Source organism: Atractosteus spatula, chromosome 26, assembly GCF_055471065.1.
Source record: "Atractosteus spatula isolate fAtrSpa1 chromosome 26, fAtrSpa1.hap1, whole genome shotgun sequence".
NCBI classification, from domain to species: domain Eukaryota; kingdom Metazoa; phylum Chordata; class Actinopteri; order Semionotiformes; family Lepisosteidae; genus Atractosteus; species Atractosteus spatula.
Window position 1 is genome coordinate 8,666,409 of NC_142731.1, and position 19,651 is coordinate 8,686,059.

The window sequence follows — 19,651 nt, forward strand, 5'->3', positions numbered from 1 at the left end:
AACAAGGCCAGCAGTGTTGGGTCGAGCAGCCTGGAGCACGGCGCGGGGCCGGTTGGGAGTGGGCAGACAGAAAGCCGGTGTCTCGCTGTGTTACACGTGAAAACGGGGTGATTGCACAGTGTTGACGGGTGCTCGTCTGTGCTTGTTTTTGCGATCCTCGCCTTTTCGTCTGAGTGCCCTGTGCCTGTCCTTCGCAGGAGCCAGGAACCAGCCCTGGGTCCAGTTCCAGAGGAAGGCCGTGCGCCTGCCGCTCAACTCCACCTACACAGAGCTGTCCGCGGTGCTGACCTCGGCCAAGAGCCAGTATGAGATCGGGGGCTTCCCCTACCTCCTCGGCCAGGAGAGCAACGGCACAGGTGAGGGGGTGCAGAAGAGCGCGGGGGGGGGAGGGGGGGTGCAGAGTACAGCTACAGTGCAGGGCTGCACACTTGCAGCGACAGCCCTCCGGAAACTCATCAGTTCATCTTTTACTTTCCCGACCTCTGTCCGAGCAAATCAAATAGTTATCTTAGATGATACAGATGGTTTGCACATGCATGCAAACGATTAAGTAGACAAATTCCAGCACACAGTTTTTAAGTCTTAATCTTTTTCTTATAAAAAAGGACCAGTAAAATCTGCCCAAGATGGCTGGAGCTGCCCCCCTCTGATATTTCTGTTTAAAAGTGTGTTGGACTGTCGGTTTTAATCAAAGCAACTTAACGTTTTGCCCTAGTTTATACGGCTGATTATTTTACTGGAGGACTTCCAGTGCAGTACCTCGCTCCATGGTGCAACAGCAGTGCCTCAGCTGGGATTCGAACCCACATCCTCCCAGTTACAAGTCTAGAATCCTGACTGCCCCATATGCTGTGTGGTATATGCTCTGGTAAGAGGGTGATGTAGGCAGCTCAATGAGAGAATGATGAAATGGACGCATTCACAGGAATCCAGGGGTGAATGTCAGGAAACCAATTGGTAGAATTGGAGGATCCTTATGCGTGACCGTGAATCTCACAGAATGCGGAGTAGCACAGGGACGATCCAAAAGACGAAATCCAGGGGCTTGGTCAATTAGGGAGGCAAAGAGTCCGTTAACAAGAGAAATCCAAAAATGAAATCCAAAAATGCATGGTCAAAAGGCAGGAGCAAAGATTAGGTACCAGGAGATCAGTCAAAAGGCTTAGAAACGCGAAAAGAAAAGAGAATTCTACTGGGGGCTTCTCAACAGTTAGCGTGGGTTGGTGTGTGAGGGAACTTTAAATACTGAAAGGAAAGGGATGTGGTTGGATAATTGGTTCGGGAGTGAGAATTTGTGGAATATGGTGCATGTGGGAATGTGATGGGTTCAATTAGGAATGAGATTGTAAAACAGTGGGTTTGGGAATGGAACGGCGTTTGCGAGGGAGAGTGTGGGGCGTGACAGTGAATGGAACGGCGTTTGCGAGGGAGAGTGTGGGGCGTGACAGTGAATGGAACAGCGTTTGCAAGGGAGAGTGTGGGGCGTGACAGTGAATGGAACGGCGTTTGCGAGGGAGAGTGTGGGGCGTGACAGTGAATGGAACGGCGTTTGCGAGGGAGAGTGTGGGGCGTGACAGTGAATGTACGGTGATTAGCATGTGGTGCATTGTGGGAAGCTTCTGGCATGGGTTTGCTTGTCCTCTCTGTGCATCCAGGGGGGAATGGCAGCTGGCTGGACCTGACGGCCGTAGCGGCGGTCAGCGCCCACCTCTTCACCCGGAATGGGACGCTGATCCAGGTGTCGGACCCCGTCCACATCTCCATCCCCATGCCCAGCGACAGCCCCGTGAGGGTGGCCACCAGCATCCCCGCCTGGAGGTTCGACTCCAAGACAGGTAGGTCAGAGGTCACGGAGCTGGGCGCAGAGGGTTTTGCTGCAGAGTCAGGTCTGCTCCTGGTTTCCTGAAATCTGAAACCATGCAAAAAGGTGCAGTGCAGGCTGGGTGTTCCACATGGCCTCCTCTCGCTTCTATCCCTGCTTTACATTCCTCTTACCTGGAGGCTAGATTATTTAAAAACCTCTTTGAGCTTGGCCTCCGGAAAAGATGAAACCCAAATTCAGGAACATTCCTCGCACTTCCACAAGGTTAAATTTCGTTTTAGATTGACTGCCGAAATCTTGTGATCTGTAAAAGAAAAAACAGAAGAAGCGCTTGAAATGCAGCCTAAAACTTGCACGAATAACGTGAGGAGTTTGACTTGATCTTGTGAGAGGGAGTGAGATGATCATTTTGCCATTTTGTTTGCGGGGATCAGAGCAGTTCAATTTACCGCGCAGACAGCTGGAAACACACAATGTCTTGACTCTGTCCTGTGCTCCGGAAATTTATTAAACTCATAAAAATAAAAACACCAGTGGAAGACAGGATCATATAATCAAAGAACCTTCGTTAAATCCTGGGTGCGTGAAGAATATTTATAGTTTTGAAGGGGAGCTGCTTCTGTCCTTTTGAAGAGTTAACTTTAGACAGCCTGGAGCGTTCGCAAGTCTGAAAGCTGTCTTATGTAAGCACTTAGGCTTCAAATTAGGCTCTGCCGAAAGACCATCGGTAGTGCTCTCACTCTCCATCTGTGCATCTGTTTACTGAGACCTGTAGAATTTGGATCAGAGAGCTGCTGTTGTTCTCAGGTTTCCTGGAGACGCTGGGCTTGTTTATTCCAGTTACTGTTGGAAACAGGTGATGAGCAGTTCGCCCTACGTGACTATCAATCTGATTAACAGCCGGGGCACTCTGTTATTTAAACATGTTGTGTAGATCGCAGGAAGATCACGTGTATATGGTCGTTCCCAGATATTCGGGTCTGCCTTCTTCCAGCGCAGGCCTTTTAGATAGGCCACTGTTGCTGAGGTAACCGGCTCTGCACAGGAGATGAGATGAGAGAGTGGAGCGGACTGTGGTTGGACTCTGGCAGGCTGGGCGTGTGATAGTAGCTAATTGATCCCAGGATCCGTTTCTTGCAGGAGGCCAGGGTAGCCACATGGCTTGTCATCTGTTCCACACTCCCACGACTCTTTGTGTAAAGAAGTGCCACACAACTGTTCGCGCTTGTAAATGCATACATCTGTGCAGTTTTCACTGGTGTCCTCTGGTTCACCTCTCACTGCTCTCTCTGAAGAAGTCTGTTGGGTTCGTCACTGGCTTGCTTTTAGGATTTTAAATGCTTGTATCAGCTTCTCTCGTTGTCTTTTGTGCCCAAGACTAAGCAGGTTCTTTTATTTCAGGATGTGAGTGCAGAACAGCTGAACCTTAAACCCCCTGGAAGTATGTGTGCTGAGCTCTGGCCTGATTCCAGAGCAGCAATAAATTTTCTATAACCTGTTGACCCAGTGTGTAGAGAGTATTCTTAGTGAGGCCTTACTGCTCCATTGTATATTATGTCAATAACCTTCCCTGCTATAAAGTCTATGCTTTTATGTATATATCCAAACATTTTGTTCACCCATTTTTTCTGTACATAATTTAACCGATGTCTGAATATAATGTGTATTTTGGTGTTGTTTATTTTAGACAGTGATCAATAAATTAAGCGTCCCTAGAATTTGCAGGAGGGATGGTATAGTGAATTGTTTATCAGCTATAAACAATGGTGGGCATGAGCTAATGGCAGGTGTCTATGACATGGCTGTGTAGGAATCACATCCTGCTGAGGTAAGAAATATAGCACAATGCAAAGTACAAATCCGAGAGGCCGGATAACATAAGGTTCAATGCAAAACGTCGCCATTGTTTAAGAAATGTATTTGCAGAGGGATTATCTTGCAGGCTGACTTTCCACGTTTTGTCCGACAGCATGGTCGTTTGTCTGCAGAAACGAGTGCGGGTTTTTTGTGGGGGGTTCAGGAAAGTAGAACAGGCAAAGGGTTCAACTGGACTGTTTGGTACAAATGAATAACTTGCGTGAGAGAGAATAAAGAAGAACTGTAAGAAGCCAGACAGCAGGAACAAGTATTCTTCCGCATCAAAACATTAGTCACAGAACCAAGGGCAGAAGAGCTGGAATCACCGAGTATGTGCCTCGTCCTGCTATCTACCCTGAGAAACATAACGTTACTTGTGTGTAGGCCACTGAATGCTTGCATAATCCATCCATCTCCTGCAGTGGCTCCAGTGCATTCTAAAACGTTGAGGTTTGAAGACAGTTCAACTGAGTCTTATTCTCTCCACTTGAAGTTCGGAGACCGGGAACCAGCTGAGCTGTGTTTGAAACAGCTGCAGTGAATACATCTGAGCATATTCCATACTCCCGCTGTATGAGATGAGAGAGACGGGCGATAGGTGGGAGTCTGGGGGGGAGGGGAGGGGGGGACAGGCATCTCGCGCGGGGTTTGCGCCGGGCACGGATCGCCTCGCCAGCCGCCTGGCGGTGTTCAGCAGGCCGAGACGGACTCCTCCAGGACTGCGCTCTGTGTGGGAGGAGATCTGGGGAACTGGCTGAGCTGGATGAGCTGCAGCTGGTGGTCTCTCTTCTCTGGAAGCTGTTTGTGGTTTAGGGTTCCTACAGGAATTCCCAGACATGCAGGATTGCACACATGCTTGAAAGCTGAGGGAGACGGGGGAAGCTTGTTTGAAACTTTAATTACAACTTTGCAAAACGTCACACAGCGACATCTGTGCACAGTAATGAATTGAAATTGTCATTATGTTATGGTGTTTAACTTTTTTGTGTGTTGGTATTTCACTTTTACAACCGGCACAGCACATGCTAGATGGGACTATAATTACGTTGCCAGGTGCTGCTGCATTTCAGTAACTAAACTACTTAGCTGGCCAATTCACTGGTCTGGCCTTATTCAGAATAAAAAGATGGCTTTTTTTTATTACTCAAAGATAGCCTGATGGGCTTCTTCAAAACATAAACCAGAGCACATAGAGATGGACTTTATGGCATTGAAAATGGAGAAGGGGGGGGAGGGAGGGAACTTCTTTACACAGAGGGTTGCGGGGGTCTGGAACAAGATCTGTTCTTGAAACTGAAGCTCTGGTTTCTTTCAGGACACAGCTGGGTGACATCCTCTGATCGATTAGCCATAATTCATACCAGGTGCACCAGATGGAAAATCTTTTTTTTACTTATATTTTTTTATAATCATACAAGTCAGAAATAAAGAGCAATCGACAGTCATCTCAAAACATCAGGTATTACAAATATAAATGAGTATAATGTCATTTATCATTGTTTTCCATTGTGACAGAGGGTATAGTTCTGGGGAGAAAGGAGGGTGGAGTAAAAAGAACAAACTTAAAAAACAAAATCATTGTAATTAGGTAATATAATTGATCCACCTCTCCCAATATCTCTCAAAGACCTCCTTCTGGAGTCTTAACTGATTAATTTTTCCATTTCATAAATCTCTGAAACCGTAACAATCAAGTTTTCTTTGGTTGGGGGTTTTCTTTGTAGCAATCTATGTGCTATAGCTAAAAATACTTGATGCAAGTATTTATCTCTTCCAGCTTCCCTTGCTCTCATCAATGTGCTGCTTAGGGGTCAACCCCCCTTAGAAACCTGTACACATCTGGAGCAGTCTGAGTGAAATCCCTTTAAAAACACAACAGCAGGACCCAGCGCATGATTCCAACCCACACCTGCCCCTTTTACAGTACACAGACCTAACCACTACTCTACACTCCTGCCTAGTGCAGAGTTTGAAGTAGTTCCTTTTATACCTCATTTGTTAAGGGAGCACTACTGCCAACCTGAGTGGTGCAGTACCTTGCAATACTCCTGGAAAGGAACAAGTAATAGGTTTATTCCATGCTGAAAAGAGAAAACACAACATTTCGGCCGTGGGGCCTTCTTCAGGTGTGAGAAAGACAGGGCAGTGAGCAGAGGTAATGTAGCAGGAGAACAAGAGCTGGGAGAGAGGAGGAGCAGGAGGCAGGAGCAGGGGACAGACAAGAGTGGCCTATCAGGTCGTGTGAAGTCAGGATAGGTGGAGAGGGGTGTGAAATGAAACCTGCAATGAATAGAGAGAATTTAGTCTGTCGTTGAGAGAAGGGGAAAGGTGTGATCCTAGCTGCAGGATAATTTTAGTTTCTGCAGTCTTTCTGATGTGGGAGTTAGGAAAACCATCTTTGAGAGCACAGACGGAGAGATCAGTGTGATCAATCCCGTCAGAGGTGAAATGAGAAACAGTAGGCTTGGAGAAATACCTCTGGAAAGCCACCACCATTTAATAATCTTTTGAAATGGATATTAATATGCTCTGTATGAGTCGATAAAGATTAGGTAGGAAGGTCCTTGAATTCTGACTGAGCCACTACCACTCCTCTGCCAGTAGAGGGAGCTCTCTGTCGACTTGTGTGTACTGCCTTTCTGTGTTCCACAGAGTTAAAACTAAGGGCAGACTCACATTGCCTCTGTCATCTGAAGGCAAGCTTTTGTGCAGTTTCTTTGAGCAAGCACAGATTGTGCCAAAGGGAAAAAGATCTAACCTAGGCCTGTCCTTAAGATATTCAGTACCGGAAGAGTTTGGGAAAACCCCTGGCTTCTGCTGACAAGGAGCTTCCTACTTAGTGGTGCACAGCACCCTCATGTGGTGGGTTTCTGAAATAGCAGCCTTCATAGCATCTTCATAGGTCTAAGACATGGTTTCCTGCTCACACTGGGAGATATTCTTTTACTGTATTGCCACAATGAGGTCATGGCGAATTGAAGAAGACTGCCCTTTCTGCAAAGGTAGAGCTTATATTTTTCTCCTCCCAAAAGAAGTATTCTCTCAATGTTTAGGAACACCTCAGAAAAAAGAGTGACATTTTGTGAAGGTGTGTAGATTGGACCCGAGGCGCAGTCACAGGAAAACAGTGTCCCTAGTGGCCAGTCTGCCTTTACAACAGAAGTGTGAGCAGTGAGGGTGTGAAAAAGCCTAGTCTGTGGTTCTGCTGTTCAGAGTGCATCTGGTATGACGTACATAGTGGCTACAGACACCAATACAGGTAGCCCAAGCATGCACCTGGGTTTATTTTACATTTCTGTTGTATATAATTTTGAGTTGGCTTATTCACTTTCGAGATTGTAAGTTTCAGCTAAAAACACATGCTATGAAGAATACAGTGGACAGTGGCTGAATGCTTTCATGCATGAAACAATTGTATTTTATTATATCTCCTACAGCACAGTGAAAGGACCTGTCCTTTCTCCGGTACGGTGTCCGACTGAGAAAACCGCTGTCAAGTTCCAGCTCTCTAGATCACACTTCATATTCACAGCCCCTCCTCTGCACACGGCCGGCCTGACCAGCACTCCTGCCTGCAACTGTTGGGCTGATTGCAAAAAAAAATTAATGATGGCTTTGCCAGAGGAGCCGGAATCACACTGAAAGATATTTGTGCCTCCATATCGTTTTATTTTTTTCTGGAAATGATTGCGGTGCTGTTAGGGGAGTGGGTGGAGGAGTTTAACCATTTCCTGCCAGGGGAGATGTCAGCAGCCTGAGCCAAATTCATTATAAATCTGGATTTTTTTTATGGCGAGTTAATTGCATTGATCTCGCAGACAGGGAACCTGTAGGGGCTGTATTGTCTCAGACAGGGAAACTTCACCGGTAGGTGGATGGGAGACAGTCTGGTATCTGAGGAGACTGGCACATAGATTTTCCACTGTGAAAGCCACAGTGAGTGATCATATGAGATCAGATGTGCGTTTAGCAGCCGATATAAAACCCACTCCTGATTTAATAATGCAAAACAATATTGTTCTTTGCACTATCAGGCCTTTAGTGGTGTTTCTTAAAAGTAGGTGTTGGGAAATTGAGAAGCACCAAGACAGGTTTTCTAGTACAAGATAAAGGAACATAATTATATTTTATTAATGAGTTATTATGCGTTGTCAAATGGATTATGTCAAGTATTTATGAAGTAACATTAATGTTCTCCATTTACTTTAAGCACTGTAACAAGGGCGACCTGACAATACAAATTAAGCTGCTGCTCATCTTTTTACAAGACACATCCTCAGAAATTCCTGGCTGACTGCTAGCTCTTGCGCCTTCAGATTCTATGGTTAGGCCATGTTCTCTCTCTGCCTTTTTCTTAACAGGCATCGCTCATCCTAAGTCAAATTTATTTTGTTAAGATGTGTGCAGGAGCCTTATAGTTAAAAAAAATACATACAAATCGTGACGGTTCGAAATTCATTTGCTCACTGTCTTTCACAAACAAAATTCTAACATTTTCCATTTTATGATTCAATGTAATGTATCCTATCGTCCAGCATGGTTTGATTCACTGAGTTTCTTTTTAACAGGATCACCTTAATCGCATTTGGTAAGATAGATTGCAGATATTTTTCTTTTGGGAAAAAAAGTACTGATTGGTTACATTTTACTAGTGCCGAAACGGGGACAGTGCAGTCTGTAAAGATGCTCCATCTTTTTAAAACCTGGATGGTTTCACCCTGTTTTTTTTTTTGTCTGTGAGCTCAGGTCCCATTTCTTTCAGTTTTTCTTCTAAAATCAGTCGTTCTCTGAAATAAATACGTTGGAATAAGAATAAAACGTTTTATTTTTAAAATACAAAAACTCCCTGGGTGCTCTTGTCTTTCTGAACGACAAAGTACAGCATGTTCATCGTTCCTCTGGTTGTGTTGTTCAGGCGTTTTCCATTCTGTCTTTGAAGTGTTTCTCGGAGAGTTGCACCTGAACTGCTGTTATCCTGAGGCAGGGCACTCAGTCTCTATTCCATCACTGTTCCTTAAGCAAGGCTGAGATTAGGGGAAAGTGGAGCTGGCTGGCTGGGGGAGAGCAGACAAGGCTCTTGCAACGATGGTGTCTCCTTTTCATAGCTATATGGATGCTAATTTTCAACCAGGGAGGGGGGCAGCCATAGAGTCAATCAGAGTTCTCCCTGAGACTCATCCACAGTACACCCACCTTTACCTAAATTCCACCCCTGAGATCACATGGCCTGCGTTCAGTTTGCTTTAAAGAGAGACGACTTTTCTACTATAGAGTCATCACATTCTTAAGACAGTGTACATTTCAAAACGGCAAAAGTTTTTTTTTCTCATACACACTCAGTAGCAGCTGTTTATTGAATCTGTTCCTATAGATGAGATCGTTTGGATTAGTTCGATTATTAATAATGGCTGTTGTTAAAAGAAACTGCCACTTTGTTTTTACCTTTTTATTTCTGTTTCTCTTCTACAGTGTTCCTCCTGGCATTGCTGACTAACTCTTACCTGTCACTGTGCACAGTCAGAATCATGGCCTCAGCTCTATTGGTTGAGAACAGCAACCTTAACTTACCTGCCTCTTGGAAAAGAAGGGCCATTGTGACTTAACAGCTATTAACTGCAATAAATTTAAAACCATTTCCTGGCTCAGTTGGAGTGCTTTGTGCTAAGATCTTTACTACAATCACTGTTAAGACTTATTAATGACCTTCTCTTTACTATGCACCTTTGCACCAGGTATATTGGGTTCTGCTTTATCACAGAACAATAGAAAAACTCGAGCAGTATTTAACATATTTCATCTTTTGTTGCCAAGAGCTTCTGGATAATATCTTGGGACAAATACCCTCTGGATGCACAGCCCTCTCCTGTGTTCGACAGCACCTGAGGCCAGATCACTGTCGGTTTAGACCTAGATCTGGTCCTGATTCAGGTCTTGTTTTTTGGTTATTCAAGTTTTTTTTTTCTGTGCCCATGATAGAGTTTTAGTACGTTTATCATTACTGAGGTTAATTACATGCTGAAAAGTAGAAAGATAAAACACAACGATTAGGCTGTGGAGTCTCTTCGGATAAGAAAGAGAGAGAGAGAAAAGGTTCAGGGATACGAGACAAAGGAAATCGGAAGAAAGCTCAAGGGAATGGGCTGGGCAGGTGAGACAGAGTGTGACTCCCATGTGATAAGTAATGATAAGCCCATTACTTATCACCTGCTTTTTATACTGTAGGATAAGATGGGAGACTTCTGATCTTTTATAAAGTTTAGTTTCTCCAAGCCCTTTGTATTGGCACAGCTCTGTTCTTCCCCTCACTTTCTAAATTTATCCTTCTCACTTTAAAATCCTCTTGCCAAAAATGCTCGCAGACACACAGCCCTGTTAACAGTGTGGCTGAGCGATATCAGAAGATCCGGGGGGGGTGGGGGGGAAGCGTGCAGACATCTGCGTCTTCCTTTGCATCTGCAGAATGGGAATGGCGTTATCTGGTCTGGTTTGGAGAGGCGAAGACGATTGCATGCTTTCATTAGGAGCAGCCAACCGGCAGCCCTGGTCTGAGGCTGTGTTTTCCCATGCGGCTGCTTCAGCTGACTGAAGGCAGAGACAGGAACGCCAGCCATGTGACCTTGTTTGTCACCGAGGAATACCGATCAGAAACAGAGCAGGGCCTGTCTCCCACAGAGCGCGCCACGCAGGCAGGAGCAGCCGTTACCTGTGGGGCATCTAATCTTCTCTGGCTCCCATCTGCTTAAATTAAACTGTGACGGGACCGAGTGCCTTTTCTTCTTGGTAGGTCTGTTCAGCTATATCAAGTTTTGATTTGGGTAATTTTAAGCTCAGAGAATGTTCTGTGATATTGCTTGTGTTGGTTCCTCTTTGTTGTAATGATGATCTCCCAGGTGTTTTTGCTCCGATATCTGGTTCCATTCTGAATTCGGGGGAGGCGGGGCGCGCATGTCACGTCTGCCAGAGGGTGGTTAGGTTCCTCTCTGTGTTGAGGTGGTGTTGTTTTTCCTGAGATTGGTGCAGTGTCCTGATTGCATTAGTCAACCCCAGGGGTAAGAAGTGGTATGTGGGGTTGATCTTAAATGAAATGCCATCTGAAGGGGTGTCTCTGGTGCTCTTTGCTCACTGAACGCTGCAATCGCTGGGCTAAGCCCAGGCCCTGTGAGCCAGCTAGGCATTGTGAATGACCATGAACTTTGACAGGTTTTCCCAGCAAGTTTAGGCTACATGTTCTCAGCATGACTGACCAGTTGCCCAGACGGTTATTTCGCTATTTAAGTGGCAGCAACAAAGTTAAACCCGCTTCGTCAGATCCTGTGTGAATACACTGAAATGGAAACGAGGTCTCCTGCCTCAGACAGAACATCAGTCCCTTGTTCCTCTTGCCCTGGCAGGAGGAAGGAAAGACGGAACTGCAAAAGGGGCATCGTCTTCAGGAAGGCTAGACGAGTGGCATCGCGGTTTCTTAGCACTCCTGATGCGAGCGTCCAGGGTGTTCTGACGGCTGTGTTTTCCTGCAGGGGTCTGGGTCAGGAATGGGACGGGATACATAAAGAAAGAGGGAGCCCAGCTGACTTGGAGTTTCGTAGCCCCTCAGCTCGGCTACTGGATCGCCGCTGTCCCTTCCACCACAGGAGGTGAGGCAACGCAGAGAGAATTGGGGTGAACCTGGGGCCTAGTGTCACTAGTAGAATGTCCGTAAGGGGAACCTCACCCCGAACATTTTGCAAAAGCCATTAAATTCTACTTGGGAAATGAACGTCTACTCATTAATAGATCCAGTCTTCCCCTTTGTCAATTTGCACTTTCCAGAGATCACATGCTCCTTCTCTTAAGTCTTGATTATTGCAGCAAGCGATGCCCTGTTCTGAGATTTGCTCTTCTTCCCTCATGTTTCCTTTTGATGGATTGATTGCTTGTTTAAATTGATTAGGTTGAATTGAAGCCCTTATTTGACCCACCTGTTTTGCAGGCATGGCTCTGAACCCTTCAGGTCTGCGGGACATCACCACGTATCACACCATCTTCCTGCTCACTATCCTGGGCTCGATGGCCCTGCTGGTCCTGATCCTGCTCTGTCTGCTGCTGTATTACTGCAGGTACACCTTCAGCCTTGAGCTCCGTTTAAGGAAGCTAATGCATTGAGCAGCTTATCTATTAAATTGATTCTACTAGTTAACAACAAAATAATTGAAATGTAGCACAATGCTGCAGTTGAAAGGACTGAAAGTTGAATAGTTCAGCTGTAAAATATGCAGGGTAGGAACCCAGACAGAAACGGAAGACGCTTAACTGTCCTAAAGTAGTGATTTGGTGACTCACAGGTTGCTGTTCTCCAAGCAGAAAACACAGCTGACAGTTTATCTGAATGTGAGAGAATTCGATTTTTGAGTTACAGAGATGTGCGCTAACACGTTTGCAGACTTGAGGTTTTAGGTCCTTGTGGGAATGTTCGTTCCGCATGAGCGATGTCGTTCTGTTTTCTTTTTTTCCCCCAGGAGGAGATGTCTGAAGCCCCGACAGCAACACCGCAAAATGCACATTTCCTCGACCCTGGACAGCTCCAAGAAGGACCAGGGGACTTCGACCTCTCACATCAACCTGATCAGCAGCAGCCACATCGAGACGGCCTCTTCCAATGGGGACATGGACGCCAACACCCCCGTCATGAAGTCGGCCTTCTCCTCCTCGCGGGAGTTCCAGAGCTCCCGGGAGGAGTTCTTCAAGCAGATCCCGGCGCAGAAGGGGAGGCACTCCAAGTTCAATACGGACACCATCACCCGCCGGGGGGTGGAGAGCTTCCAAATGAAGGTGGCCCGGTCCGCAGAGGTCCCCAACAACCTGGACCCTCCTCTGCAGGACGACTACAGTAGGCGAAGCTACAGCTCCGTGGCCGGCCAGCAGAATGTGGAGGACAAGAGTGGGGAAGGCCATCGGCGCCATGTTGTCAATGACAACAAAGCCTACTCCCAGGACCCCCCCTCCCCGCCTCCCCTGCCCCCACCTTTTGAGCACTACCAGGGGCACAAGGTGGAAAATAAGCCCCCGGATTTCTTGATATCCCAGTCTGCGGACCACCTGGCCAGACCCACCTCCTTGTCCCAGCCAGGCCAGCTGATCTTCTGTGGGTCCATCGACCAGATGAAGGACAACATGTACAGAAGCGTGATGCCCACTCTGGTCATCCCGGCGCATTACATGAGACTGTCTTCGGATTTCTCGGGCATGGAGCACGCCATGGGGATGGGCCTGGACCAGCAGCAGCAGCAGCAGCACCAGCAGGAGATGGAGGGGATCCACGTCAACCTCTCCATGCCCCACCAGCTGACTCCGCAGCAGCAGCAGCAGATGCAGCAGCAGGCCAGCCAGCAAAATGAAGACCCCGAGGGCCGGGGGTGGGCGCCCCACCCTTCCACGGGGCCCGTCCGGATCCCCGTCCTGTTCAACGACTCCACCATGAACCAGATGAACGGGGAGCTCCAGGCGCTGACGGAGAAGAAGCTGCTGGAGCTGGGGGTCAAGCCGCACCCCAGGGCCTGGTTCGTCTCCCTGGATGGGCGCTCCAACTCCCACGTGCGGCACTCCTACATCGACCTGCAGGGCAACGAGAGAGTCCGGAGCAACGACGCCAGCTTGGATTCAGGGGTGGATGTGAACGAGGCCAAGCCCCACAGGAGGCTCAAGGAGGACCGGGAGAGGGCGGGCCCCGGGAGCGTGGCCTACTCCAAACTGGCCTACATGGACGACACCGAGCAGAGCAGCAGCGAGAGCCGGACGGCCATGTGCTCACCGGAGGACAACTCCCTCACCCCGCTCCTGGACGAGAGCCTGGAGAGCCGGGGGGCCACCATCCCCAGGAAGGGGCGCAGCAGGGGCAACAGCTCCAGGAGCAGCAACAGCGAGATCCGCCGAGACTCCATGACGAGTCCCGAGGACGAGATGAACGATCAGTCGGGAGAAGGCGACGACCAAGGGGAGAACAAGAAGAGCCCCTGGCAGAAGAGAGAGGAGAGGCCTCTGATGGTCTTCAACGTCAAGTAGGCCCGGCGGCCTGGCGTTCTCCTGTTCCAGAAGCGGTGGGGAGGGGGGAGGTCGCATCCCTTGACACAGTTACCAACCCATTTCCTTAACCGGCGTCACTATACATCCTTGTGGGGGGGAGGGGTGGGTAAAAGGCAGGGACAAGCACAAGTTGGGCACAGACCGCGTGAGACCCGCTATGTTCATAGTCGCCTCCATCGTTTCAAAGTGAACGTTTCCATTTCCTTCTTAGTACTTCTAATCCACATTCATTCGGCAGGGGTGGATTATTGTGATGGCATCCCTGGCATTTGGTCTGGACTTGAAAGGGCGAAACCTTGCTGGTTTTGCCGGAGACGAGCAGAGAGTTCTCCAGGAGCAGACGTGAACAGAAGAGCCGCGTCCTGGGGGAGACTAACCAGCTCGGGGTGTCGTTTACCAAGGCCAAGACCGGCTGGAGACGTTTGTGCCCATGAGTACTGAGCTGTGAACCTCTCTCGTCAGCTTGCCAAAGGACTGTCGTCCTAATATATTCCTGTTACCAGAAAAATCTACGGTGAGCCATTTTGTATTGACTTTTGGAATGATCCAGCAGGTTTTATTGAACTGCTTTATTCCTATGGAAAGCAGATGAAAGGGACCGGGGGTGAGGCAGGGCAGAGCGCGGGCGTGGTGTAAATATTGCTCGATTCCTCCTCTCGGTCGGACCCAGGTGCAACAGCCCGGCAGTCGGATGGGCGGGACCAGTTCTCAGCACGTTCTTTGCCAGTTTGGGGACGAGATCAGAAAAGGAAGGAAATAGAATGGACTGGACTGGCAACGTGCAGAGGGGCGCTTCTGTTTTGTAGGTGAACGTTCATTTTATTTGGAGCAGAGGAAGCCCTCCTCAGCAGGACAGCCTCTCCGTGGAGAAGCCAGCACTGTTTGTCTCCAGGAAGTTGCTCTTTTTGCCCGCCTGGGCTGCTGAATCCCGACCTGATGGAGCGGCTCGGCGCTTTGCAGCTGGGCGTGTTTTGCCACTTGGGAAGGATGCAGGGGAAAAGGGACGGAGAGACTCTTCTTACATCTCAGCAGCTGTTGCAAAAGAGGATTCTTTTTGTTTCATTTTGTTTCGGGGTTTTTTTTTTTGCAGTGCTGTGAATGAACCGTGTGGCTGTTTGGAGTTTTTTGGTCAGCAGTTTTTCTAACCTGTGGATTTAATGACTAGACTGTACAGCGTGTAATATAACCTTTGTTAAAGCATACACTGAAAAAGAAATGTTTAACAGCTCATCTCAGCCGTTCTGTAGGCAGTGTTTCTAAGGGGCGCCTCATTAACATGTTATAAGAGGGCAGCTCTTATGTTCAGTGCAAAATTTGCATTATGTCATTGTTGACCGTCTCCAGGAGAAACATATTTGCAAATGATGGAGATTTGGAATGCATCCTGTAAGGTCTGGATTGTGAAAAAAATTCAGCAAAACAAATATGATTGGTAGATTGCAGTTTCTATTGCAAACCTTGCAATGTAAAGATGATAAAGGTTTTGTGCTGAGCATTACAGATTCAAGAAACAGTTGTCCCTACCTCTCATATGCATTTATTTAAAGCACAATATAAAAATGTCCGTAGCTGAATTACTTCTGTAGGTTTGAAAGCAGGGGTTCTCCGTTCGACTCAGTCAAAAAATATTTGAATCACTAAAAATGAACTCCTGATTGCAAACAACAAGGCACATTCACTTAACTGATTGTTTCTAGGCAGATAGTGAATGGGGATTAATTAGGATCAATGAGAAAGGTGCACAGAAACCAGAATAACTGGTTAGTCAATGCAGCCTGTGTAGAGACGTTGAGTAGAACATCTCTGCATTGAAGCCTATATCCTTTCAGCTGTACATGTGTGTGAGGTCAGAGGAATCAGCTTTTTGCCCTGCTTATAACATGTAAATGAACGTGGAGGAAGAGCTTGCACCTGATCCCTCTCGCTATCCGCTTGCTGAAGACAGATCTTAATCAAGTGCCTTCTTTGCATAGATCTTCTGGATTCTGAAGGCCCTTTCTAGCATGCAGTGAACTGATTTTGTGTTTTTTGCAACCAAAAAAAAAAATTCATCGGTAAAACAAAACATGTCAGTTCATGGCTACATATTTGCGAAAAAGGTCACAGATTTAGCAGACGTGCCAAACCAACTGACTTTAGCCCAATTTATAAAGTGCTTTTTTTTACCTGCATTCTTTCCAAAATCTAAACTATGTGATAACGTTTTTTGAGAAGAAAAAAAGTAATGGAATTATAAAAAAGTACTATCTTGCATGCACTCGGTAGAGTAGAGATAAAAATGGTATAGGACATGTCTTTGGTGAAGATGAGGGAAAGTGTCAATTTGAAGATAAATTTGTATGGGAATATTTTTTTTAAATTACAGTACCAGTTCAGTGTCCTTCAGGACGACAAAGCTGTTTTAATTATTTTCTTAACAAAAACATAAGTATCTTCCTTAGTATAAGTATAATAACTTCCATTGCACAATAAGCAACAGCACTGCCTATGACCACTCTACACAAAATGAAAAATGAAATGAAAATGACAAAATGAAAATGCTTTTAAAAGGATGCTCACTCTGTGAATGGAGTTATTATCCTCGTTTTTTTGGATAGGTTTGTTTTTGCAATTTATTGAAACACTATTTGCCAGTTTTACTAAAAAAGGCTGAACCTCACACTTTCTGCTACCATGTCTCTGTGTTTTATAAGTAAAAATGAATATGAATATGTTCTTTTTACATTTAAGCCATAATTGCCTGCTCAATTAATCTCAGAACTATTCCTCCAGCATTGGGTTTATACCTGTTACCCAGAATGTACTTCTGATTTATATTGAAAGCAAACCTCATCCCTTTAGTTTTTTTTTATAATCAGTGCTTATTGCTGTGCGGAGTCATTGAGAGTTTTGAGAGGAAACTGGTTTATTTAAAGATGTTGTGAAGCCACTGCCATTGTGTACTAGTCTGTAGGAAAGGCCTTCAGTTCATAGGGTGTTTGGGACAGTGTTGGCCCTAACAGGTCAGCCTTCATTTTAAGATGGAAATAAAAAAATAAAGTAAAATGTACATAAAACAAAAACAAAGACACCTCTTTGTTTATATACTGGCTACACAATATCTGTTTTTTTTTTCCAATTTGTACTAATTATGATTTCATTTGCAGATCACTGACCTGTTCCTACTCTTTCCATTTGGGATATCCTTTGCCAAGAGAAGCAGAAGGGAGGGTTCTCAGAGTGTTTCAGTAAATCAGTGTAGGATTAAAGCCTTCGACTACATTGCTGTCCAGTCTACAGGGCCCTGCTGACATCCCAAGTAGTTACACTTTGAAAGAATCTGTTTGCTCGTCCCATGTTGAGGTATCTCTGCCTTAAAGAATCTTTTGACCTTGATTGAGAGGCATTTGGTGTCAAGAAGCAACCCAATAGGTAAAATATAGATTTGGTATCTTTGTTGAGGTATGTATTCTATTGAGACTACCTTCAAAAACAATGCAGACCAGCAAAATGATACTTGATTTGGAGCATTTCCCTATTGAAGTTGATCTTCTTCGACGTGACAAAAGATCTGAAGCTGGACAAATTTATTTCAGTTGCAGTATTTGAACATGAGACTAGAAGATTTCTAGGTGCCTGTTAGATTTTGGAACTGCAAAGAATTTGCTGGGATTAGATCCAAGATGCCTGTTTCTCTAAATTCATTCCCTGTGCTTTTATTCTTCTGGTATTTACTCGTGTGTTTTATTTGCCAGTTTGTATTCTTTTCTACCCGTCTTGCTTGACATATGACGTTGGAGACGCGCGTCCCAGTGTACTACACTTTGCTTCTTTTTCCACGGCTCGCCATAGCAAAGGTTTGTGAGGGATCAGCTTCCTCGCTGATCTGCTTTTCCTCTCTGCGCGTCCCACTGACCACACCCTCAGTCATTCCTCGGGATTTACCTTGGGCTGCGATTAATGGAAAGCCACGTTGATGACCAGACCCTGCAAGAGCTGCAGTATATTGTTACAAAAATCCCACCTCAAGGTCTCCTGATTGAAGGATAACAACATTCCTTGTCACTTTATGGCTAAAATCAGGTCTTAAAAACCAGCCCATGCTCTTCTAGATGATGCACAACTGTGAAATATTTGTGCCTTAGCTCTGCTCCGTGCATATTCCTTAGGCGTCCATTGTTATCCTGCGTAGACACTTTGGGGTGATTTTTCTCCTTTAAAACATGATCGCACAAAAGGGTCAAATTTCCTTTTGCCTTGTCCTGTATTGTGTGGCTCAGGTGTTAATGTCCAGCCATGTTCTCCCCTTGGCGCACACGCGTGGAAGTCTTGGCAAGACTGCTGTGCCATCGTCTGACCCAGTTTTAACCCTGTGTGTGCTTCGCAACGTGTCATTGTGTTTCTCCAGCAGTCTTTCAGGGTCGGCACACATGGATGAGTTTAAGGAAGAGGTTGCTAGACTATGAATAATAAAGCCAGTCACATGTCAAAGTGGGTATTACGCCTATATGCTCTAGTTCTGCCAGGAATCTACTGCCCTGCATGAAGCTGGACACGAACAAAACGCAGTTGATGCTCTCAGAAGTGTGATTTGGCGTACTATCGCACAATACTCCGAAAAAAAATCTGAGACCTTTGTGTTTTGTTGAAATTTTGTTTCCCCAGGGCTTTTTTTTTTTTGAGGTTGCTTCTTTCTTTAACCAACCGCCTTAGAAAGGGGCCTAATTTTTTAGCGATTGGTGTCGAGCATCTAATCTCCCCACAAGGCGGCAGCAGTTTGTAAATGATGGACAAGGCCGAATAAGCAGGGCTGAGAAATGCTACATCATCCCTCGAGGCCGTTGTTTTCTTGTGTGTAATGAACGTGCAGCAAATCCATTCCTCTGTGGCTAAGTAGTAGGTTGTAGTTTCTTTTGGTTCATACTAAAACATACCACCCCCTTGACTGAAAGATGCCATTTTCTTCTGTTTCTCCGATTTTCTTTCTCCTTTGTTTTGTTGTGCAATCTTTTATGCTTGTTCTTAATGATATTAATATACAAAGCTGATTAAAGAATTTAACAAGTGATGAGTTTGTTCTTTCCTTCCTACCAGAACTGACATATGCCGGTGTTGTGGTTTATTAACAATGCGGTGTCTTAACAGGTAGGCTGTTTGTTTTGTGCGCTATCGAGCTTTATTATAGTTGGCATTGAGCGAAATCAGGAAATGGATAAACTGAGGCTGTCGAGTGGGTTTCCGAATGTGCAGCAAGGTCCTGTAGTCCGCAGATTGGTAATAATACACACCAGAAATGCTGGTGTCGTGATGGCGCAGTGGTTAGCATTGCCACCTTGGAGTGCTGGGGCCCTTCGATCAATTCCAGACCTGCGCTGCTACATGCAGTTATGTTCTCCCTGCTTGCATAGGTTTCCCCCCGCAGTCAAAACACATAATGGTAGGTTAATTGGCTCTGGTGCGAGAGGGAGCATCCGTCTGCTCTGCAGTGAACTGGTGTCCCATCCAGGGTGTAACCTGCCTCGTGCCCATTGCTTGTGGGGATAGGCTCTGCCCCCCCCGACCCTGTACTGGAAGAAGCTGTTAGAAAATGGATGATGGCAGAAGTGTTCTGTTACATGTTCTTTACACAGAAAGCAACATTCTGTGGTGATCCTCTACAGAAATGTTACCCATTTTAACATTATTCCAACAGACCTGCATGTTGTAATTCACAGCTTATCCTTGTAGCTTTATGGATGGGTAGAGAATAACAGTAATGACACCTTACTGCATGATTTGATCCAACAGGTAAAGGGGGTGGTTGAGCAGCTCCAATACTGCATAGCGCTTGTGTATGATTTACTTTGTTGTGATCGATTTTATGAAGGTTCTTATCAATATGTAGAGTGCTAAATAACCTGCTTAGCTCCTTCTCATAAAACAGTTATAATCCTA

General features: G+C 46.0%; 1 protein-coding gene across 1 annotated transcript in view; it reads left to right on the forward strand.

Annotated features, from left to right (window-relative positions):
* The window catches only part of fam171a2a (family with sequence similarity 171 member A2a), a 46,802-nt gene extending 28,019 nt beyond the window's left edge, over nucleotides 1-18,783 (forward strand). The window contains exons 4-8 of the mRNA XM_088905962.1: nucleotides 198-356; nucleotides 1,656-1,835; nucleotides 11,197-11,313; nucleotides 11,649-11,775; nucleotides 12,175-18,783. Coding sequence (XP_088762088.1) covers nucleotides 198-356; nucleotides 1,656-1,835; nucleotides 11,197-11,313; nucleotides 11,649-11,775; nucleotides 12,175-13,717 — 2,126 coding nt within the window. The 3' untranslated portion in view covers nucleotides 13,718-18,783. The remainder of the gene's footprint in view (nucleotides 1-197; nucleotides 357-1,655; nucleotides 1,836-11,196; nucleotides 11,314-11,648; nucleotides 11,776-12,174) is intronic.
* Nucleotides 18,784-19,651: the final 868 nt, after the last annotated feature.